Source organism: Tenebrio molitor, chromosome 8 (assembly GCF_963966145.1).
Source record: "Tenebrio molitor chromosome 8, icTenMoli1.1, whole genome shotgun sequence".
Classification (NCBI taxonomy): Eukaryota; Metazoa; Arthropoda; class Insecta; order Coleoptera; family Tenebrionidae; genus Tenebrio; species Tenebrio molitor.
The window spans coordinates 5,062,244-5,075,799 of record NC_091053.1 but is presented as its reverse complement, the minus strand read 5'-3'; the positions used below and the strand labels follow the sequence as shown (position 1 = coordinate 5,075,799).

Below are 13,556 nucleotides of genomic sequence, written 5' to 3'. Positions count from 1 at the left end.
AGCAAGGACCGCAAGCAAGGAGGTTAAAGTAAGAGGAGGGAAGGCCAGTTTGAAAAAGTGATGCCACCCGCCAAATCGTGGAAAGCCATAAAAGGTTGGTAAACAAGGGTGGTTGGTGGGGACGTTACCAGTGGCGTATCGTCCACTGTAAAAGACGGGACGCAGCGATGCATTTATTGTATAGTCCGCACACTTTAAGGAGAACACGTTGAGTCATCCAAATCTGTCCGTGGAGTTTTGTCCAGTGGCGTATCACTTGCGTTCAGAAATGGGGGCATACGTTTTTATTTGAATGATTAATTGTCTGCCGCGCAACTTTATTGGTGTGTACCTACATGACGGAGCGCACTGCTGCATTTGTTGTACAGTCTATTTTTTAAACAAAGAACCACAACCTGTTGATATATACAGGGCAAGTCACATAAGGTTTATTTTTGAATTTATTTCGTACGCAACCAAAAATACTAATTACGCTGACCACTTGATACCGTTTATAGTATGATTGAATTTAGTAATCAACGTAAGTATGTAATTTGAATGAAAATGTCAAAATGACGTTTTCCTGTTCTGAATAATGAAATCAAAAATTAAATTCATCAACTGTCATTTTGACATTTTTAGCCAAATTACATACCTACGTTGATTACTAAATGAAATCACATTATAAACGGTATCAAGTGGTCAGCGTAATTAGTATTTTTGGTTGCGTACAAAATAAATTCAGAAATAAATCTTACGTGACTTGCCCTGTATAAAAGTATATACAGGGTCGCTACAAAGTATGGCAACAGTTAAATATCTCGAGAATGGTGAATGGAGAATGGAGATACAAGGCTAACTTGAATTTTTTTAAATGGCAACAGGGGTTAATTTTATGATTTTTGAAAACAGGTTTTTTTTTCTGAATTCAACGATGTATCACATGTAATAATAGTTTAAATAAGAATGGTCAAAAGTTATCTTTGAAAACAGTTTCTATTATTAATTTATTTATTACTTATTTATTTATTATAAAAATGCCTTATTTAAGTGAAACCGAGCGGATAGAAGTTCTAATGATGATTGGATATGGTGATAGGAGACGAAGCTGTGCTGAAGTGATGACACTTTTGATGACACACAAAAAATGAAACGATCATTATGTGATACAGTGTTCAATTAAAAAAAAAAACACTCTATCATGAAATTAACCCCTGATGTCATTTAAAAAAATTCTAGTTAGCTTTGTATCTCGAAAACAAATGTTGGTATAGAACTGAAAAAATTGCAAAGAATAGAATTTAAATGGTCTTAACTCCATACCAAATCTCAAGGATTTCCAAGAAACCATTCTCGAGATATTTAACTGTTGCCATACTTTGTAGCGACCTGTATATAAAATTTTACTAAATTTAGGGAATTTAATTATGTCTATTGGCTATTCCAGCCAACATCTGTCATTTTTAATGTCCTTGAAAGTACGCAAACTCGCAGCTAAAATTTGAATGTGTTATTAAAAATGCCTCGCAAAGTAAGAAATTTATTAAACTCTCAAATGAGTTGTTATTAGTTGTTATTAACTTTATTAACATGCTGCGCTACTAATATCTCTAATAACCTCAATTTTTATACGATGAGATTTTTCACCCTATGTCAAAAGTGTACAATGTTGTCAGCTCTATTTTGGGTGTAAATTGCGGTGTTGTGGTTCTTTTTAATAAAAAGTAGACTATATAAGAGGTAAAGTCAAAACGAAACATGTCATCACGTGGTTTGCGCAGAAGACGAATGTACATCAGTTGAATCCAGCTTACGTATATGACGGAGTCAAAAATTTTCTTGTTTACGCTATAGAGGAATGTTAGGGGAATGATCTTGTCTACAACAAAAGTGGATGACGTCGGTGTAGAATTTATTTCATCAGATGATGAAAATTGAATTTTGGTTAAGTTTTTGCCCCTAAACTGACGACTGTATGATACGCCCATGTCAGCGGTAAATTGGAGAGCGCGCATCCTAAGCTCCACCCTGTCATGTTTCGTTTTGACTTTAGCTCTAACACCTTGTTTCGGGGGTTAAAGGAACGCCACTGGCGCCAAAGCGATGCGATACCCGATGGGCCGTTTAAGGATGTTTACGGTCATAAAAGGTTGCTGGAGAAGTAACGATTGACATGGATTGGCATAACTTTCAAGTTTCAATGCATTATATACCAGCATAGGGCGCCTTCACTCCTCTTACAGGAGTGAGACTAGTATCGCCAATAGGTAGCGCTGCTGGCGGTAGCGGAAATCTGTCTAGCTGTCTAGTGTCTAGGAGTCTAGGTGTTCTGTGGTGTTTACTAGTTTGTCTAACGTTGCGGAGCTGGCGGCACATCCAAAATTTGTGTGGGTTTTCAACGCCAACTACGATGGTATAATATCAATAGTCACGATTCCAAGAGTTGTATTCGTCAGACAATATAATTCATGTATCACGTGATCATGAATGATCCAATGAAAACGCCGTAAAGTCCTTAGTTGCATGGCTATCGCAGCGATAATAAAAAACAAAAAAATTATTATCTTATTTACTGAATGAATAATTTTGTATTTCATTCATTATATTGTCTCATCGAATATAACACGTGGTATGATTAATCATCGGTGATATTAAATTCGTGAAATTGAAGCAGGATATTTCACTCGTCCTTCGGACTCGTGAAATCTCCAGCTCAATTTCACTCATAATATCATCGATAATAATCACACCACTAGTTATACAGGGTTATTCTAAATGATTGTAGTCGAAGTAGGCGTGAAACCTGAATGTAATGCTTGTTTTACACGGTCAAAGAAATTGATGAATTTTTTGACCTTGAATTTATTGTTGCGTGTAATACACAAAATTGTCGTGAATAAATTGACGACAATAAATTGCCAACATAGAACCAGCTCTAATTTTTCGTGAATTTTTTGGAGAATTCTAGTTACATTGCGGTTTATAAATTTGTACCGGGTGATCAAGAGGAACTGTTTAAGTTGGCAGTACATTTAAGAAAATTTTTTAATTCGGTTATTTATAACACTGCAACTGGATATGTTTTGTTGGTTTATTTGACAAATATCTTATATAGGTATAGCATTAACAACGACAAGTCACCAACAACCGGAAGTTACTCCTGTTATACGATTTAAAATATGATCCAGTGTTACCAACTTAAACAGTCCTTCTTGATCACCCCGTAGTTTGTACCAACTTGAAAAAACTTGTGAAAACTGTCAAGTCACATGTGAGGGTATTGGAGAAAATCAGCGAAGTGGCTGACCTCTGGTGGTAATTTTTGAACTAACGAAATAGGGAAAACAAATGTTTACGTATTGGCCGTAATACATTTCAATCGCCAAAAAATAGCCAAATTCGTTTATTTTTCATAATAAATTGTGCATGAAGTGATAACGAGTACCTCAAAGTGTTATTGTTCCGTGCCGCAGTGTGATACAGTGTGATATTCAGTGAGCAAAGACATTTCTCTGCACTATTTCCATGATGTTATTTCCCAATAAAAAACTCTAAAAAATACCAAGCAGGAAGTTTTAAAAATCGGAAAACCTATTAAAGAGCTTCTAGAAATAAGTGAGAATAGAGTCAATTGCTTTATTGGCCCCTAAGAGTTGGGTATCAATCCCTAATAATAAACTGTTTAAAACCCCTTGCAGCAGGTCAACATGTTGCGATTTTTTGCAAGCAGACTCAGGGACAGGCTAAATTCGGAGATATTTTTATTGGGGGTTACAAAGCACTTTCTACCAACCGATTTTATACCTTTGGGCAAGTTTGAGAAGCTTTGATGATTATAGCTTTGGTAATTGTTCACTTTAACTACTTCTGGAATTTTTGCGTTTTTTCTGGCTAGACAGCCTCAGGACGTCCTCCTAGATCGTTTCCCACCAGTCAAACCTTGTGCAAATGAAAATTTTCCTTACCCTTTAGTTATACTAAGACTTGGCGCGACCTTGACGCGACCTTGAAACATAACAAGAGAGAAAAAAAAAGGCATTTGCACAAGGTTTGAATGGTGGGACACGATCTAGGAGGACGCCCTGAGGCTGTCTAGCCAGAAAAAACGCGAAAATTCCAGAAGTAGTTAAAGTGAACAATTACCATAGCTTTTTACACAACAGCAAAAGGTGTCAAGTGAGACAATTGAAACTCACAGCCATTCCCTCTCACAATTTACCAGTGGGTACTCACAATAAAACCGTAAAATGTCGACAAACTACTAATAGGTAACGCTTCTTAGGTACTATAATAACAAATTTTATTGACCGAACTAGTGTTGTTTTTTTGTAGTTCGTGAAGGTTAAATTTTGGTGTAAAAGAAGCAGGAAATGATCTGGGTAACGCTGCTGATGCTGACAAATTTTCTCCAACTGTTGATGTTAATGAAGAAACAGACAAACATAACTGTTGAAGAGCCAGTTCAGAAAGTTGCAATGACAAAGGCGTATTATTGTCATCGTTTATATTATAGTGTTTATTTGTTTTGATATTGGTGAGGTAATTTAAATAATAATATAGCATTGTGTTGGGTCTCGTCTTCCTCTCTGGACTCGTGTCAGGTGGTTCTGGAGAAGCTCAAAGGGGGTTGTCGGCAAACAAATACTGAAGTAATTGAATATGTGTATTTCACAATAAAGGTAGATAAAGATAACAGAAATCGAACTGGTCTCGTTGAGCGCTGCTTGAGGAAGAGGCCGCGGTCCGGTCACAGTAGATTTACTCATTCAGTAGGGACAGCTAGGGTCGGCACCTTTGATGTTTCGTCAGCCAGACATGGCGGTATTGGCGGTCCTTGCTAGAAAATGAGTAAATCTACTGTGGTCCGGTCTTGCACCGTCCAGCTGCGGTTCTCCCTCCTACAAGGGTAGGGGTGGTTCGCCTTGTGCCGCAAACACATACCACCCGCACTACTCCTACTAGTTAACACGGTTGCCTAACCTACGTTTCCTAAAGCTAACAATTGTCATCAGGACAAGTTTAGTGGATAAAGTTGGCAACACATTGGCGGTGCAAAAGTCCCTAGTTTATTGTGCGCAAAACTTTGATGATTTATTCATGAATTTATTCGTCAATTTTGTCTAATTGTGACATTTCAGTTCACAGCATGGCACACCAAATGTGCAAAGGACCAAGTATGATTATCACTTATTAGTCAATTCGAGTTCTGATTATCAGCTATTCCTATTAGGCAGTCGCTAGGATAGGGAAGAAACAAGAAAAGCATTATGAGTGATAATAATCTAAATACAATATCTAATTAATAATTATGTAATGAGTTTTTTTTGAGCCGGGTTACCCAATAAAACGCCTTTTTAGTTGCCATTTTTATTTTATAGTAAAACAATAAATATCCATTAAAAATATTCTGATATGTATTTACAAATTAGATTCGGTCACGAGAAATGAATTCCCTCATCACTGAACGCTTGCAACAACGCCAAAAAATCATCGATGTCCATCATTCGCGCCCGTTTTTGCTCAGCCCCCAACCTTGTCAGTATCCCTTCAACTTTCTCCTTAATTTTGAAATCCTGGGGCACCTCCTTATTATGCAAACTGCAGTGCAACTTGTAATTTTTCTCCAACATGGCCAACACCACATTCTGTCGAAACGCGCCCCCCAGTGTCTTATTCTTGCGTAAAAACGCAATCCTGGTCAGACCGTCCCACTCAGTGTAGGAGATGGCTGGTGGATCACTCCTCGGCTCAATCCTGACAACAGCAGACTCAACTTTAGGCGGCGGTCGGAAATTATTTTTTCCCACTTTCATTAGCATATCCACTCGCGCCAGGAGTTGCGTGTTTATTGACAATCTACAGTACAGTTTGTCCCCGGGCTTTGCAACTAGTCGCTCGGCGAATTCCTTCTGGAACATGAGAACAGCGCAACGAAACGTTGGTCGGTGCAAAAGTAATTTAAACACCAAAGGCGACGATATCTGGTAGGGAATGTTGGCCACACACACACTGAAGTACGGGAGCTCGGTCTTAAGAACGTCACCGATCAGGATTTGTAGTTTTTTTTGGTAAGGGGTGGTTTGGACGCGTTTTTGTAATTCTGCTACTAGTCGGGGGTCGATTTCGCACGCCACTACTTGCTTCACGTCTTCTAACAGTTTCATGGTCATGTTACCGGTTCCTGGACCTATTTCGAGGACCGTGTCGGTGGGTCTCAAGGCAGCTTTCTCTACCATCGACGTGATGATCAGGGGGTTCTTCAAGATGTGCTGGCCGAAGTTCTTGTTGAAAGTGATGCCTTGCTTGGCGATGGCTGTGTGGGGTCTACACTTCTTCTCTGCTTTTATTTTCGGCATTTTTAGAAATATATCTTACATCTACGGTATTTTAGTTTATAAATCGAAAGTGTTGAGGTTATGTTAACTTCATACACACATGTGCAAAACTCATGTCACAGAAATCCATGTTCTGAACCCTACCAACAGACCAACACTCTGCCACTAAAGTTACCAGATACATTGACAAAATGGCGCTTATCTTGGAATTTCAAATTTTCAAACTAATATTAATATGCAAGACATTTTCCCGGTAATAAAATGTACAAACTAATCTTACATTTAAGAGCTAATTTAATTTTTTAAATTGATTGTTCTAGAAAGTGTTGTGGTCTAGTTCTCGAAAAATTAAATCTATTCATCGAATTTTTCTCTCTAATGCTGTTTATACACTTTGCTCCTTGCAATAATATTTCCACTTTCCAGAGGTGCGTAATCACACTACTAAAGCAAAACTTCTGCAAATAAGGCAAAAAATATGAAAAAGAAGAATTCAGAAAGAATGCAAATGCACAATCTCGTGCACACTTTTTCATCGCGAGACAATAATGAAAGAACATATTTATACGATTAGCATAGAAATGACATAACTGGCCTTGCTACTTTTTAAATATGCTTCAATTTCATAACTTTAAATTTTTTATTCGTGAGATTAAATTCAATTCGTTTCCATCTTGTATACATTTTTTTTCCACAAAAAACAGTCCTTTCTTGCACTTCCCGTCATTTTGTCCATCCCTGACCTGAAATTAAAAGTTTCTTAAGTTCCTCCTAATACACATTTTTCCCTTTAGAACAAAATTTCTAGTGTTGTTACAGTAACAGGTAATTTTTTAGATCATTTCCAAAGAAATTAGTTCACTTTTTGTTTTTTTAATTTTGCAGATTCCAAATTTTTAACAAAAATTTTTAGTACTCGGTATCAATCAGTTTTTTAGTGAAACACAAATATTTGTACAAAACAGTCCTTTATAAGGACTGTTCGTTTGGCTTTTCTTGCCATACGTTTTTTGTTGCAAATTGGCAACGTCAATTTTTGTGAGGTTATGTGTAATCAAGGTTAGTAGGTAGATTAGTTAATTTTTATTGTTTGGAAATTTGTGGGTCCGTCTTACACCTCCTACTAGCTTTACTAGGGTTAAACGTACAATTCTATGTGTAAAAAATCGAGCACAATCGTCACCCTTATCAGTAATGGCCAACGATTGTGATAAAGTGACCTCTCCAACAGGTCCTACGAAACGAGCAGCCACAAATGGTAAACAGCACGACCGTGCTGTTCAAATCCTAATTTCTGACCAATTCCAGGCGACAAATCGCTCCCAGAGCCAAAGAAAAAGAAGCTAGACCCATCGATAATCAAAGACAAGAATCCTGTTTCGATCCTAAATGAATTAAGACTCGGGTTAAAATACAACTTGATCGAACAAACAGGCCCCTTACACGCCCCACTATTCAAAGTGGGCGTAGAAGTCGACGGGCAGACTTACTACGGCGAGGGCCGTTCGAAAAAAGTAGCTAAATGCAAAGCAGCCGAAGAGGCACTCAAATCCTTCATTCAGCTCCCCACCAACGCGAACATGACTTACACCACCGGCGCCGACGTCACTAACATGGATTTCACGAGCGACGCGTTCGAAGCCGTACAGAAAAAGCACAGCGCCTCAAAAAATGTGATAGTCAAAGGACCTGTTATGCTGTTAAACGAGTTGTACCCGAACGTTAAGTACGAATGCGCAGAAAATGGAGGTTGTGCTTACACGAGGTTTAAGTACACGATTACTCTAGGCGTTGAGAAATTTATCGGCACCGGTAGTAGCAGTCAGACACAGTAATTATTTTTTCTGATGGTGATTGTCGCAGGTTCTAGTAAGAAACGCGCGAAAACGGCAGCCGCCACTGCCGCACTAGCTAAATTAAACTTCAACTTGAAAGACTTGAGTTTGGATGGGTCTAAGAAGTCGAGCGTGCTCGTCGAGGAACAAGAGAGGGCAGATTATATAGGCAGGTGAGCGTGGTTTTGCATCTTTTGGGTACACTAACTGTTTGGACGCACTAACCTCGAGGCTTGGGAGTTTTTTTTTCGCAACCCACGGAGTCTACAGTTGACTGTTTAGACTCTGTGCGGTGCAGTTATTTGAGTTTTGCGAAAATTAATAAGAAACGTTATTTTACAGACAAAGTAAATTTCTTAGAGCTCCCGTATTTAGAGAAGTTTTATTTTTATTTTTTTGTGATAACGTATGGCAATTTTTCTGCCTCTTTGAACGTTGCCATACTTAGTCACAATGTTACCGGCACTAAACGTGCTTAAGAATATACTGTGGTAACCGGGTGTTCGGTGGACAACCATTTAACAAACAGGTGAGTATCGGCCTTTTAGGTGAGTATAAGAGCGACGTTAAATCACTTGTCACAAAGGGTGTTTTGTTTGGTTTTACATGATTTAAAAAAAAAATGAATTTTTGTTAAGAAAATTGTTGTTTCAGTCGATGATGACTAGACCACGGATTCTTATGAAAACAAAACTCAAGTTGATTTGGACATTTCATCGTGCAGATTCACCTGAAAGAGAATATTTGTGTATTTTTATTTTTTAAACCAATGAGGAAGTCGCGAAAGGACATTAAGATTTTATTCAATAATAATTTTTTTTTTAATTATTTTCATTGTAAGACAACGAGAATATAATGGTGTAAAATATAGGGCGTTCACTTAAATTTCTCCTCAAAGTTGGCGTTGAAAAGTCGATTGTGAACGCTGCACTCGTCAGTCTGCGCAGCAAAAACTTAAAACAAACAACGCAAAAAGTGAGGTTAGATTTAAGCAATCGTAATCGTAATGCGTGGTTCGTTGAAAACCTTGACCGAATTTCTCGTATCAGTATTTTCTTTTATAGAAAAATTGTTTCCCTTTTTAATAAAGAGTCGAAGTTGTGTAATAGCCAATTATAGCATTTCTAGTAATTACGCGTACCTTGCACATACACATATTTCAATAAAATGTGTTTTTATGTTTTAAAAATCTTCTCTGAATCTAAAACAATTAACATACCAAAAGTTACCCAAGACGAACCTTTGTTACGTCCGGCATCTTAGAAAATGGCGGCTGATTGTCGACTTTAGTCTAAGCGCGTTTCGCGAAGCGCACCACTTAAACGCTGTTCAAAAATCAAAAAACCATTGTGGTGCAGATGACTTATCTGTCACTGTGATAACGAATAGGAAATATCATGAAAAATGTGTGTTATTTGCACCACAATGGTTTTTTGATTTTTGAACAGCGTTTAAATGATTTAAGACTTTGGCCTACTGCAAGGTGCTTCAAAGTCTTATGAAACGAGTTTTTTTACACTATTTTTTGTAATTTGTCCTTTTTATGGCGTTTTTAAACAAAAAATATTACTTTGGTCTATTTAGGGATTTTTGCGGCGGTTGGTAATGTCTTAATTTTAAAAGTAAAAATTTGATGTACTATCGGTGGACATTAAAACCTGGGACATCCAAAATTTGCTCATTGTATATCAGACTTTTGAATTGTCACTCAAAATAAAAATTGTCAGTATTTAAAATTAACTCCTTGAATGTAAGAGATGCTAGATCAATTGTGTTATTATATAAAATCATTGTCAATGAAGAGAACGTTAAAGAACTGAACTTTAACTTGGTGTTTCTGACAATATGTCATAATTTTTATAACCTTGTTTGTAAAAAGCCAAATTTACCCAATGTATATTTCTGATTTTTGACTTTATACAATTGTGACGTTTGTCCCAAGTTTTTATGTCCACCGATAGTACTTACATACAGTTACGGCCACGGAATTTCGTCAGTTACTTTACTTTCAATTCGAAAAAATTTGTGTAGCCTAAGCTTTATTGTCATTATAACTGACACTTAAAATTTTTGTGACAGAAATTTTGTCACGCACAATAAAAATCAAAATACCACATGACGTCCATGTCAAAAATTCCACTGTGGGGTTATAAATATACAGGTGCGTCCTAAAAAACGCCGCAAGCCATATCTCCGTTATTTATGGCTTGATTTAAATAAAACAAAAACTGGAATAAATTACTTTAAAATCACAATAACCACAACATAGACTTTTTTTTTCAAAAAGTAATTCAAGGTCAGAATGATGATAATCAACTTTGTTTTTTCAAATAGCTTGGTATATTTTTTTATTCCGATTTTGAAAGAGATCATTTTTCTGAATTCAACGATATGCCGCATGTTAGAATAAATAAATAAATAAAATAGCATTATTGGAAATTTTTTCCTCAAAAACAATCACGTTACTATGGAAAACAATCCTAAACGCAATATTTATTACACGTTCTGGCATATTATTTTTTGTTTCTGTCCTTCAAAAAGTATTGTTATTGCGTTTAGGATTGTTTTCCATAGTATACCTGATTTTTTTCGAAGAAAAACTTTCCAATAACGCTATTTTATTTACATATTTATTTTCGCGGTAACAAACTGTTAAATGCATTTTAACATGCGACATATCGGTGGATTCAGAAAAATTATTTCTTTCAAAATGGGTATAAAAAAATATACCAAGCTTTTTAAAAAAACAAAGTTGATTATCATCTGACCTTGAATTACTTCTTGAAAAAAAATTAGTCTATGTTGTGCTTATAGTGCTTTTAAAGTGATTTATTCTAGTTTTTGTTTTATTTAAATCAAGCCATAAATAACGGAGATATGGCTTGCGGCGTTTTTTAGGACTCACCTTGTATAAAATCTGTTTTACAGCTAATGTCAGTTGAATAACACCGACTGACGAAATTCCGTGGTCATGACTGTACTATTCCGGACAGGGAAGCTTGGCCATAACTGACATTTAACTGACAAACATGTGTGAATATAACCCAACTTTTGACTCGATAATGCAATTTCCTTGCTTTTTTGATGTCAGAATAAATACTTCAAAGTGATTTTTAATAATTGTCATTTATTAATGACGCTAATGATTGGTTTACATCATTTTTTTTTAGAAATGTCAAAAAAATGTTGGCCAACATTCCGTGTCCGGAATAATAGTCGCCATTTTTTGTTTAATAAAATTTTGTTACAAAACACGAATATGGAAGATAATCAAGATAATCTTTTGGTCAAGTTTTTCCACTGGACACTTCCTGCTCTTGACACATTTTCTAATTTAAACTGACATACATGACAAGATAATTCCGCATCAAGCTTTGCCAACCTAAAAATTTTCCTAAAATATACCGTGAATTAATGTCTATAATGACATCGCAGATGATGACGTCGCGTTCGTTAATATGTCTATTAGAGAATGAAAATGGAGACGAATTACAAAAAAATAATTACATTTTTGAATTCTGCTCTTGATCCTCAATGAAATAATTTTTAACGTTTTTGATCTATATAACATCCGAGGTCTAGATGCACTTTAATAATAAGATTTAAAAAATGCCATCAAAATCACCGATGAAAAACAAAAATCAATGTCTTAGCTAAGTTCTTATTTGAAATGTCACTACTGTCTTTTAGTATTTCATTATATGTTTTTCTAATTTATTCTGATCACGAAATAGTAACATTGTGTGTTTTACAATTTTATTTTATTACATTGTAACAGGAAAGAGACAGTTCTCTAATAACAGGTACTCCCATACAAATTGTGCGAAATGAGCTAAGACGCCCCGTTTTGTTTTTCATGGTTAACCTTGATGGCATTTTTTTTTTATTACGTGGTAGAAGGTTGTGTGCGCGGAAGCGTCATCGAACCTTTTGTTGGTGTTCGTTAATTGGCATCCACCTTCGACAGGTTGATCCAAGACAAATTCGCATCTCTAATGGCCGAGGACCCGCTGCACGCCAAGCGCAAAGTTCTCGCCGGCATCGTGATGACGCGTAACGGCAATTTGTCAGATTTCGAAGTAATTTCAGTAACCACTGGCACCAAATGCATATCAGGCGGACACATAAGCATGATCGGGTACTCGCTGAACGATATGCACGCCGAGATCGTCTCCAGAAGATGTCTGATAAGTTACCTTTACGATCAGCTAGATTTGGTTGCTAACTCCCAAGAAGAGACGTCGATTTTTACTCTGCGCGAAGACGGCAAGGGATACAAGCTGAAGGAGGGGTTGGAGTTTCACCTTTACATCAACACTGCGCCGTGCGGGGACGCGAGAATTTTCAGTCCGCACGAGGAGTGCGAAGCCGTGGACAAGCACCCCAACAGGAGTTCCAGAGGATTGCTCAGAACCAAAGTCGAGTCAGGAGAAGGAACCATCCCGGTTAAGATCAACACCAGTTTGATACAAACCTGGGATGGGATCTTGCAAGGGGAGAGACTGCTGACGATGTCGTGCTCCGACAAGATTTGTCGGTGGAACATCGTCGGCGTCCAGGGAGCTCTCCTCTCGCACTTCATCGAGCCGATCTACCTGAAGTCGATAGTTCTGGGCAGTCTGATGCGAGAATCTCACCTGTACAGGTAATCGCCCCAGAGGGTCTTTGAATTTGGTAGACCGGCGTGGCCGTTTCAGGGCGATATACGGAAGAATCGAGAACACCATCCAGGGCCTGCCGCCCCCGTTCCGCCTGAACCGGCCCTCCATGTACTTGCTGACTTCCAGCGAGACCAGAATGCCCTGCAAGGCCCCCAGCTTTTCCGTCATCTGGTGCACCGGCCTCCCCCAACCCGAGATAATCAACACGAACGTCGGCAAACCCGAAAAGGGCAGATCGAAGTTTTGCAAATACGAGTTGATGGAGAGGTTCGTCAGATTAATTGGCAACATTTCCAGCATCACCGAGATCGAGAAGAACACGCCGGGCTCGTACTCCGAAGCCAAGGAAGCCGTGCACTCGTACAAGGTACGCGAATTTCACAACTCCGGCGAGTTTCTACTGGTTTGTTCTTCTTGCAGACGGCCAAGGACAGTTTGTACAAAGCGTTCGTTAAAGCTGGGTTAGGCAACTGGATTTCGAAGCCGCTGGAACAGGATACGTTCGATTTGATCCTCAAGAGCGATGACACGAATCTAAATTAGTTCAGGCGTCAAAGCAACAGTGACCATGGTTTTTTTTTGTACAAAACTTTTATTTTGTTAAGTATCGTATTTCAATTTTACCTGTACCTACTTATTTTAAGCCGAATAAACTTTTAAGTCCTAAACTGACGTCAAGTCAGATGTGAAGTGCATGTGATAGACGTACTTCGTAGATTAATTCGAATCTTATAAAATAGCACAAA

At 37.7% G+C, this 13,556-nt stretch overlaps 2 protein-coding genes and 2 long non-coding RNA genes across 7 annotated transcripts in view; 2 read left to right on the top strand and 2 right to left on the bottom strand.

Moving 5' to 3' along the window:
• LOC138136587 (uncharacterized) overlaps positions 1-292 on the bottom strand; it is a 31,350-nt gene extending 31,058 nt beyond the window's left edge. Inside the window, exon 1 of the long non-coding RNA XR_011161344.1 lies at positions 194-292. This is a non-coding gene — a long non-coding RNA (uncharacterized lncRNA). The remainder of the gene's footprint in view (positions 1-193) is intronic.
• A 3,799-nt stretch (positions 293-4,091) lies between these two features.
• LOC138136583 (uncharacterized) lies at positions 4,092-6,340 on the top strand. 2 transcript variants are annotated; one of them, XR_011161340.1, is made up of 2 exons: positions 4,092-4,247; positions 4,312-6,340. It is a non-coding gene; the product is annotated as an uncharacterized lncRNA (long non-coding RNA). The 2 variants fall into 2 exon arrangements; XR_011161341.1 differs by having other exon boundaries at positions 4,092-4,261.
• LOC138136579 (probable dimethyladenosine transferase) lies at positions 5,331-6,528 on the bottom strand. 2 transcript variants are annotated; one of them, XM_069055810.1, is made up of 2 exons: positions 6,415-6,528; positions 5,331-6,356 (listed from the first exon to the last, which is right to left on the bottom strand). In XM_069055810.1, the coding sequence occupies exon 2, from the start codon at positions 6,333-6,335 to the stop codon at positions 5,415-5,417; it is 921 nt and encodes a 306-aa protein (XP_068911911.1). In that variant the 5' UTR covers positions 6,336-6,356; positions 6,415-6,528; the 3' UTR covers positions 5,331-5,414. The 2 variants fall into 2 exon arrangements, with proteins under 2 accessions (XP_068911911.1, XP_068911910.1); XM_069055809.1 differs by having other exon boundaries at positions 6,411-6,494.
• A 438-nt stretch (positions 6,529-6,966) lies between these two features.
• Adar (Adenosine deaminase acting on RNA) lies at positions 6,967-13,478 on the top strand. 2 transcript variants are annotated; one of them, XM_069055800.1, is made up of 7 exons: positions 6,967-7,139; positions 7,200-7,572; positions 7,623-8,126; positions 8,178-8,322; positions 12,117-12,794; positions 12,847-13,177; positions 13,231-13,478. In XM_069055800.1, the coding sequence occupies exons 2-7, from the start codon at positions 7,509-7,511 to the stop codon at positions 13,351-13,353; spliced, it is 1,845 nt and encodes a 614-aa protein (XP_068911901.1). In that variant the 5' UTR covers positions 6,967-7,139; positions 7,200-7,508; the 3' UTR covers positions 13,354-13,478. The 2 variants fall into 2 exon arrangements, with proteins under 2 accessions (XP_068911901.1, XP_068911902.1); XM_069055801.1 differs by lacking the exon at positions 6,967-7,139 and having other exon boundaries at positions 7,179-7,572.
• The last annotated feature ends 78 nt before the right edge of the window (positions 13,479-13,556 follow it).

What these genes read in the sequence shown, in the direction of transcription:
- LOC138136579 (XM_069055810.1), bottom strand. Translation starts at nt 6,335, where the DNA reads ATGCCGAAAATAAAAGCAGAGAAGAAGTGTAGACCCCACACAGCCATC.
- Adar (XM_069055800.1), top strand. Translation starts at nt 7,509, where the DNA reads ATGGCCAACGATTGTGATAAAGTGACCTCTCCAACAGGTCCTACGAAA. An exon ending in TGAGAAATTTATCGGCACCG is followed by an intron (nt 8,127 to 8,177) that starts GTAGTAGCAGTC and finishes TGATTGTCGCAG; the next exon opens with GTTCTAGTAAGAAACGCGCG. An exon ending in CGAGAATCTCACCTGTACAG is followed by an intron (nt 12,795 to 12,846) that starts GTAATCGCCCCA and finishes TGGCCGTTTCAG; the next exon opens with GGCGATATACGGAAGAATCG.